Source organism: Chenopodium quinoa, unplaced genomic scaffold (genome assembly GCF_001683475.1).
Source record: "Chenopodium quinoa cultivar QQ74 unplaced genomic scaffold, ASM168347v1, whole genome shotgun sequence".
NCBI classification, from domain to species: Eukaryota; Viridiplantae; Streptophyta; class Magnoliopsida; order Caryophyllales; family Amaranthaceae; genus Chenopodium; species Chenopodium quinoa.
Genome location: NW_018743036.1, coordinates 1 through 9016, shown reverse-complemented (window position 1 = coordinate 9016; position 9016 = coordinate 1). Strand labels below are relative to the sequence as shown.

General features: G+C 33.7%; 2 protein-coding genes across 2 annotated transcripts; one reads left to right on the top strand and one right to left on the bottom strand.

Moving 5' to 3' along the window:
* The first annotated feature begins 364 nt into the window (after nucleotides 1-364).
* LOC110730646 (putative F-box protein At3g21120) lies at nucleotides 365-1396 on the top strand. Its single transcript, XM_021910463.1, has one exon. It carries the CDS (start codon nucleotides 365-367, stop codon nucleotides 1394-1396), a length of 1032 nt encoding a protein of 343 aa, XP_021766155.1.
* A 532-nt stretch (nucleotides 1397-1928) lies between these two features.
* Nucleotides 1929-7248, bottom strand: LOC110730645 (serine protease SPPA, chloroplastic-like). Its single transcript, XM_021910462.1, has 8 exons — nucleotides 7075-7248; nucleotides 6766-6943; nucleotides 6332-6401; nucleotides 5296-5450; nucleotides 4004-4109; nucleotides 3408-3495; nucleotides 3150-3293; nucleotides 1929-2604 (listed from the first exon to the last, which is right to left on the bottom strand). Exons 1-8 carry the CDS (start codon nucleotides 7246-7248, stop codon nucleotides 2374-2376), a joined length of 1146 nt encoding a protein of 381 aa, XP_021766154.1. The 3' UTR covers nucleotides 1929-2373.
* Nucleotides 7249-9016: the final 1768 nt, after the last annotated feature.

Here is a 9016-nt window from a genome sequence, read left to right as displayed (position 1 = left end):
GAATTTAAAAACGGAGGGAGTATATAACTATCATGATTGACCTGTTTTTCTTCAAGTAATAAGAATATAAGAGTATAGGTATAATTTTGATATAACATAGTAATTTTGATATAAGAGTATAACTCTAAACAAGAAACCTAATACTACTATAATTAGGGTTTCAGAACGTGTTAGTTTAACATAAAGCTCTCTCTATATATTGGTACACTGTATATTAACTGTAGGTTATACACTTGTACACAACACAAAACCCTTTGATTCAATTTATCACCTTCAAATTCTTAATCAATGGCGGAAGCATTAGTGGATTTAGCGATGGATTTGTGGACGGAGATCTTAGCAAGGCTGCCGGCGAAAAAGCCTAATGAGATTCAGATGTGTTTGTAAAAGCTGGTGTTCATTGATTGATTCCTCGGATTTCATTGTTACTCATCTTCACATTTACAACAAGAAACGCAAGTCTTTGATAGCCAAAAAGGAGACTGAATTTACCCTTTATAGTATCGACGCATTCAAGAAAATTGATAAAGTTTTCAGCACTCAAAAGGATCATTGCAATTCATACAACAATTGTTTTGGACTGATTTTGTTACAAGAAACTGAAGATGAGTTCGTATTTTACAATCCTTGTATTCGAAAATCGTTGGTAATTCCACCTTGTCCTTTTATTTCGATGGGATATACCATACTTTATTACCCCGGTTTTGCTTCGTCTACTAATGATCATAAGATAGTTGCTTTTGGGTGTCGATGGAATTCCGAGGTTTCGATTGCAGTTTATTCATTAAATGATCGCCTTTGGAGGATCAAAGATGGGTTATTTGATGAAGCTCACATTCGAAGATATGGGTGTACTTATTATTCCAAGAGTGCTACCCACTGGTTAGGATTTGATCAGGATTATTCTAAACCACCCGTATCAAGGATTCATCTTGTATCGTTCGATTTTGATTCCGAGGAATTTAGCATTACGGATTTCCCTGATGCTCTTAAACAAAAAGATAGCCTTAAATTTCTGTTCACCCTCGGTGAGTCAATTGCAGCTTTTAGTGTATGTTCAATGCGAATCTGCATATGGGTTTTGGTCAAGGATGGCGGAGATAGATCATGGCGATTGTGGTATACCGGAGATACAAATTTAGAGGCTGATCAGTTTCTTACAAGAAGTTTTTTTATGGAGATTTTCAATGCTGAGAAGAATACATTTTTGGTACTTAAAAAGGGTAAAGTGTATTCATATAATTTTAGAACTCATCAGATACAACATTTGGAAAATTATACTGATCATAACAGTAAATCTTCTGAAGTTTATGTGGAAAACTTAGTATTGCACAAACGAAGCCAAGGGAAGATTTGGACTGATGAATTCAGAACAGTACAAGATTGTCAATTTTGAGGACTGAAGTTTATTATACATTGATTCCGGGTGTATATGAAAGGTGTTTGTTTATTTTTCCCTTCTGCGTACTCCGTCTCAGTTTTATTTTGTACTCGTACTTGAATATTACCATTGAGGATCAATCTAACTAGAAAGATAATTATCTAAAAACTTTAAAAGCTTATATAGAACGGCAAGAATTTGACAATTAGCTCGCTATTAGAGTTGGCGAGTTGCTCTTAGACACGTAGAACGTCAGCCTTATATGCAACGGAGTATAATGCTTTTGAATTTTGATGTATTGGAAACATTCAAGGATATACCATTCAAAGAAAGACTATCTATCTACCTACCTATAAGTATAAACATTTTATTTTTAAAAATACATAAATTAAAAAAATTACTACTATTATATGTTTATATACATGTAGATAAATATGAACTCTTGAAGACAGTCACATCTATAATTTTATGATAATTTAAAGTTTTTAACTGTATATATGCTTGAATAGGAATCAATGTAAATTTACGAGAATTGCAAATGTAAACCTTAAGAGAATAAAGAAGCTATTCATGTGAGATACAACTTAGATCCAATCGGCAATCGTATGATTTACATGGTCTTAGGGTTCTAATTTTTCCCATAACATACACATGCTCCATAAACAGATAGAAGTACAATATGATTAATGAACACAGCAGTACAAGTCAGATGACAATCGCGGTAAAAGAATGCAACACAGTGAAAAATATCGTATTACCCTCTTGCTATAATACAATACAAGCAAGTTCCAGTAAAAATTTCTATCACAAGTGCAATTTTCAGAAGCTGTGGTGTATCTATAATTGGATTGTTATGGCAGGTAGCTTTACACTTTCTTTTTTTTCTTTTAATTTTTTAATGTAAATGATTTCATGTAACACTTTGGTCTAAAGAAGAGATGGCTGATCCTAGAGCTCAGTCGGGATTGAGTTTTAATATGAGGTCTTTACCTTCAAAGAGAGCCTAAATAGTCCTTCAGTATATTTATGATAGGATTTGCATTCGATGCTTCGCCCAGTTTCTCAAAGATGATCCCATCCATTCTTGCCTGGATTCCCTCCATAGATGTCAACTCTTCAAGTAGTATTTTTAGAGTTCTGTCCACCCCAACAATAGTACCCCCTATGCCACTCAAAATCTCTGGCAACGAAGGGGATGGTCTTGACACTTCAACCAGTGTCACCTGCATCATTATCAGCATAAACAATGAGACGGGCACAGAATAAAGAGTTCACAAAAAGTGTCATCATGAAGAACTTTTAGAGACGGAGTAATTGGTATTTGGAAGCACATTATCATTTGGTTGTGGTTGACCTACAAATAGGACTGGTGGTCTGCCAAGCTTACAAGCCTTACTTCCCTAGAGTACGGCCACATCTTTGACAAAAATGTCTTCCTCAAATTTGAGTGACATTTAACTTGGGCACTAGCCACCTACTATTGCAATTCAAGACATTGTACTATTGTAGCCATGGTCCATAAAGATGTGGTATTTCAATAAATGCAGTGTTATTCAATAATACATGGGCATTATCTCAACAAGGCATCAACAAAGCATACCTATCACACGAGTGAGAATTAACAGAGATGGCAATAATTAAGAACTATGAAAGAAATTTTGAATGCAAAAGGCAGAAAAGTGCCACAGCACAATAGAAAGAAAGAGTTGGGAGTAAAATTAACACCAAACATTAGAGAGGTATGAGCCATAAAATAGAAAGGAAATACCGGTTGCTCTTGGGGAATGTTAGCCTTTTGCTTTGCTATGGCAACTGCACGGCCCATTCCACCTAAAGCATCAACAAGTCCTCGAGAAGCAGCATCACTTCCGGTCCAGACTCTTCCTTGTGCATTTTCTTCCATCTTATCTACCTATACATAAATGAAATAAATCAATCAATAATCTGTATTGATAGTGTAAAATTCAAATAATTCATGTTAAAATAAAAATAAAATAAAATAAAAGGTTAGTAATAGAAAAATTACAGGCATTGATCTTGAATAGGCTGCTTTATCTCGAAATTGTGTATAAGCATGCTGGGCAGACTTTGCAAAAAGCTCTGCTTCTTCCGGCCTATAACAAATTTGCATTTAGAATGAGAAACAAATCAAATGTTACTAAGATTGTAGCTATCAGTGAAAGTTTGCTCTTTGATGCTAAATGAGGGAAGATCTAAAATTAATTTACCCTTAACATAGCAAAAATTCACTTTTGAATTTTTGAGAACCCAACAATCTGAAGATTAATTGTCAAAGTTATTGACTTCTATTGCCAAGAGTGTTTTTTTTTTTTTTTCGGGAATTTTTACAAAACCTTGTCATTCATCAGATAATATGCCCCGAAGTATAAATAATGTATTTTATCATGGAATTATCTGCAAGCACTTATATGCAAAACATATATCTTGTAAAGTTGTAAATGATCATATCAGATGTAAAATAAAATCTGTCATTATTCTAGCGAGTACTTTTGTAGCATGATGTAGAGCACAAAGTACATGCTAGTTCCTACTTCCTAGTGATCTGTAGACGTAGTTCATTTTAGGAAACCTTGCCCAAGCATGCAAGACAAGAACTTTCACCTGAAAGATCGCTGCTCTGCCGCAGTGAGCTCAGCAAACTTTCCCCTTGATATGATCTCCTTATTGAATCCAATCTTTTCATACAGCTTTCCCAAATTGAACTTCCCTATCAAACAAAACTACATTATTAGGTGCATTTCATGTTACAGCTAAGGACACATTGAGTAATTATCTAAGTGTGCTATAGATTCTAGCATCTATCAGCTCAAGCATCACATGAACATTTGATTTGATCCATAAGATATGTTCACTGCTGTGAAACAACAACAAAAAAATAAAAAATAAATAATAATAATAATAATAATAATAATAATAATAATAATAATAATAAATAATTCATTGCATTTATTTTATTTTTGTTTTGTTCAGGAGCAAATAGATACAGTTCAAAACTCATTCTTCAGAAAAGAGAAGTATAAGCATGAAGAAGTTAAAGCAAAACATAAATTTATCACTCACAAGCCTAACCAATGAATTGCCAAATTTTTCCTTTTTTTTTATATATTTGAAACAACCAATGAATTGCCTAATGGTTATTAATCATTATAGCCTTTTCAGCTAAAATTATGCACAATATTAGATGATAGAAATGTTGCAAAGCTTATATATTGGATCCATGACATTAAGTCTCAGCTGCATTGTGAAGGATTTTGAGCTTGCCAAAACCGAAATATTAGGCCGCAATAGCCGCATTGCCTGTGAAAGTGGTTACGTGACCGTTACCACAATCGCAACCGCATCCGAGATTTAAAGCCATGATTGAATCTGGAATCTATATATTATTAGCAAAGGCAAAAGAAGAAATCAAAGGGTGAGACTTGGTGTTGTAAATTATCCCATTTTGGCATAGAGTACTCTGGTTCAGATCCATGAGACCCACCTTTCCAAGAAAGTAAAGATTATGCCCTTTCTTTGTGAAGCAAGAAGAAGAAGGTCAATACCAGAAGAAAAGAAAGGTCAAGTCAGCTGTACAATTATACAATGTGATGGTCATCAACCTCCTAACTCCCAATAATTCTGTACCAATTCTATGCAACTTACAATGCATCATTTACTATTTAGGACTACTCCACATACTATGTCAGGCCACTAAGGAATTGCTTCCTCCTATTTCAAATATATCACTAAAAAATCAGCTGCAACAAGTACAGTGTTGAAGGGAGTAACTTGCGGTGATCCCCAGTGCATAAAGGATTAACTGAGTATTGAACTATCAACTACTGATGAGACACGTTGATACAGGAGTCATTTACTGAAGCCTATTGATGGGACAAGTGATACAAAAGTCTAACCTGTGACAACTCCAATTGAACCAGTCAAAGTAAGATTTTCTGCAACTATAGTCACTGCTCCCATCGCCATGTAATATCCCCCACTAGCTGCAACATCACCCATTGATGCAATAACAGGTTTTTCGGCAGCCAAAAGTCTTATCTCCCGCCACATCCTGACATATTTGACAAGTGATTATCCATTAATGCCACGTAAAACTGTGATCATATTAATATATATTATTTTCTGGGCCTTTTTTCATATGAAAATTTATTCATGATTAAGGTCATAATATTGTTAAAGTCTGCAGTGTCAAAGCAGTATGTCGCATCTGTTACATCACACTTCACCACTATCTAGAAATGAATTGACAAACCAAATCATCCTCTTCAACTTCAGAATTTTAATAGTTTTGGTATCCATTTTTTAGATTATACTTTAAACTTTACATATTGTCATTGTGGAACTCCTTCCATGAGTTCCATCTAAATAGAAACTTGCATGTTTTTTCAACTATTTAGATAATTTCATATTGTCGTTCAATGAAAAAAATTCAACCTCTAACTGTTTTTTTCCAACATTTTAAGGAACCATATAAAGCGTGCCTGTGTCTTCAATCTACCAACTTGATTTGTGTGTTAAAACAATAAATGTTGAATGTCATTTTCCCTGTGGCTCTCTTTACACCAAAAAATAAAAATAAAATGAAAAAAACAGCAATGATGCCAACTTCCTAGGTGATAAGCTAAGAAATATTCATCACTTCATCTGGCATCACAGTACATTATACAGCAAAAGATTTTTCCAAGAGGCCAACTATGCATACATTCACTAGAAATTATGATGACCTAACCCTGGTTTCCTACGTTGCTCAGACATGGCATGTCCGACACGGTTATGTACAGTGAAAAGAAGATGCTGATTAACATAGCTGGCTTCTAGTGTGATACATATGGGTAATTAAGAATCCAAGAGTAAACAAAAGAAAAAAAAAAAGTGAATTAAAATATAACCATGCATTCAATATACTGTATGTAAGAAATAGGATACACTTACAGATCTGAAGCAAGAGCATCACCTCCAGGACTGTCAATTCGAATTATTGCAGCTTTATATCTTTTGGATTCTGGACAGAATTCCAACATTAATACAAACAAACAAACTGGTCATTCTTGAGAAAAAAAATTAACAATTACTTTGTAGAAATTTAGAGGACATCATCACACTACTAAGGATACAACTAATCTTACAGCCATGTTAGGCTATATTCAGTTCATCACCAGCACTGCTTCCTGGACATTTGCTAACTTATCAATAAGGAAAAAACTATATAAGGTATGACAGATTGATAGATGAAAGCTTAATTTTTATCTTCTGGAACACTACCTATTCTGATTTATGCAACAATTACAAAAGTAAACCCATTGAAGAAATTCAATAATGCATACTTGATACGGATAAACAAATCAGACAAAGAATATAAGACATACCTCTTACACTACGTATTTTCTCGATTAGCTGTTCTGCAACTATGCCTGATGTAGACGAACTTAAAGGGCCACGAACACGACTGATGCTTCCAGAGGCTCTTATGACTGCAATCCTCTCTTTTCCTCCAGATAATTCCAGGGTCCATTTTTTCACTCCAGAGTATCGTCTGTAAATGCACGGTTGTCATAGATTTTATTCCAAATGTCCTACATAGATCACTGGAAAATATAGAGGTCTAATCTCCCCTTTTGCACTTTCACAATATTTGACTTTTTAAGACAGCAATAATTCATGAAAAAGGTAAAAACCAGTTGACTTCCAGAAAAGCCATGCTTCATAGAGAAACAAGAATAACATTTGATATCCTTATAGCAGACAAGCACCAAATTCACATAATTCTCTAGTACAGCCAATAAGCCAACAATAATTATAAGTAACACTGATAAATTGAGATAAGCAGAACAATTATGGTGAAATGCCATTCAGTATGTTTAGATGCACTTCAGCCCATTCTAACAGTTTAATTTCTGAATAAAACAACCTAAATATCATATCGAAATAACAAAATATTGTACCAATTTAGTCAACTGTACCAATTCTTTGTAGTAATTTCACAAGAAAATAATGGTAAACTGACAATAAAATCTTGGATTTGGCTGATTTAAATCCCTACATGTTTGATGTTTATGATAGATACAAGACTAATCAGTAATTTCATTTGCATATAAAACTGGGTACGAATGTAATTTTATTTATAACTAGATTAGGTTCGTGCGATGCACGGTTTTAACATCATTTTTAACAATATTTTTTAGCTTATTTGTGTGTAATATGTACGTAGTACAAATGATTTAAGCAAAATCTAATATATTGATAAATTAATAAAAAGTGGAACCCCAATTCATATAATATGTATAAAATATACGGAGTAGGAGAAAAAGAATGTTTATAAGAAAATAAATAGTACAACCTTCCTTTAGTTTCTCTAATGGAAATTGCATAATTAGTCAATTTAAATACCACCTCCGACTTTTTTAGTTGCAACTTTGAGGTATTATTTGAGAGATAAAATTATTCCAAAGTTGCAACTAAAAAATCGGAGGTAGAATAAAATCTGTTAGGAAAATGTATAATTAATTTAACATTTTCAAATTTTTATTTATGTTGAAAAAAAAATGATGTCATAATTAGTTTTGGTGGAAAAAAATTTTATAAGAGGTTGACATGTGGAAAATAATGATATCAGCGGTAATTACTTTAGTTATATTATAGACTATAGTCTATGACCATAACTCAGCTACCCTCGGAGAGGTAATTGTAATAGCTCAATAGTACTGCTCATAATATGAGTGATGCTTGGCTATGTGGTGATGATTCTAATTGTATAATGGATGTTAATGAAAAAATTAGTTGCATTATTGTTACAGAACACTTACATAATGAAGCAGGGATACAATTTCTTGAGTGATCAAATTCCTTCTCAACAATGAACTAAGACCCTATTCTTTTGGATTGACTGAATGTGAATGGAGGGACTAAACTAAGCTGTAATACTGAGAGGAAGCTGGTTAAAATAAGATTTAACTAGAAAGCTGAAAAAAATATTTTTTAAAAGAACATGGACCAAGTGGGTTTGGAATAGGTTAAGCATTCCAAAACATAAAATCACTTTCAGGTTGTTATGGCTGCAAAGATTGAGCACTAAGGTCAGCCTAGCAATTATAGCATCTGTGATGATCTTTGTCCTCTTTGTGGCATATGTTTGAAGACTAAGGTATATCTGTTTTACCAGTGGCAGTTTTGCTTGAATTGACACATAGGAACTGGAGGGGAAATAATCTATGCAAATTATACATCTAAGTTAGCTCAAGCTTCAAAGGGACAAATTTTTAAAGGAAACTTTATAATGCTCTTACAGCAGCAAGTGTGTAATGTATTTGGAAGGTAAGAATTGGAGCTGTTTGGGGGAATTGTGTGCGAAGACCTAAGAAGGCAAACAGAGGCTTGATCAATTGTAAATAACTTGAGATCGAGATGTGCCTTTATGTTATCCTTCCTAGTAATCTAAGTAATTAACTAGGTAAGATAAACAGTGGCTTAATCAGGTAAATAGCTTGTGCTGATACTAGCTAGTGTTTGTAATTGTTGTGAGAGAGAAGGGAAGTCCATGTCCATCCCATTTGACTTTGTAAATGGTAGCTTGGTTTTGAGGTGATCAAGTACAATAACTATCTTACCCTCCCAAAAAAA

Bases quoted from the DNA above. Each gene is read 5' to 3' on its own strand.
- LOC110730645 (XM_021910462.1), bottom strand. From the start codon at position 7,248: ATGGCATTTCACCATAATTGTTCTGCTTATCTCAATTTATCAGTGTTA. The intron at 3,496-4,003 runs GTGAAAGTTCTT...AATTTGTTATAG, and splicing joins GCAGAGCAGCGATCTTTCAG to GCCGGAAGAAGCAGAGCTTT. The intron at 2,605-3,149 runs GTATTTCCTTTC...ATAATGATGCAG, and splicing joins ACATTCCCCAAGAGCAACCG to GTGACACTGGTTGAAGTGTC.
- LOC110730646 (XM_021910463.1), top strand. From the start codon at position 365: ATGAGATTCAGATGTGTTTGTAAAAGCTGGTGTTCATTGATTGATTCC.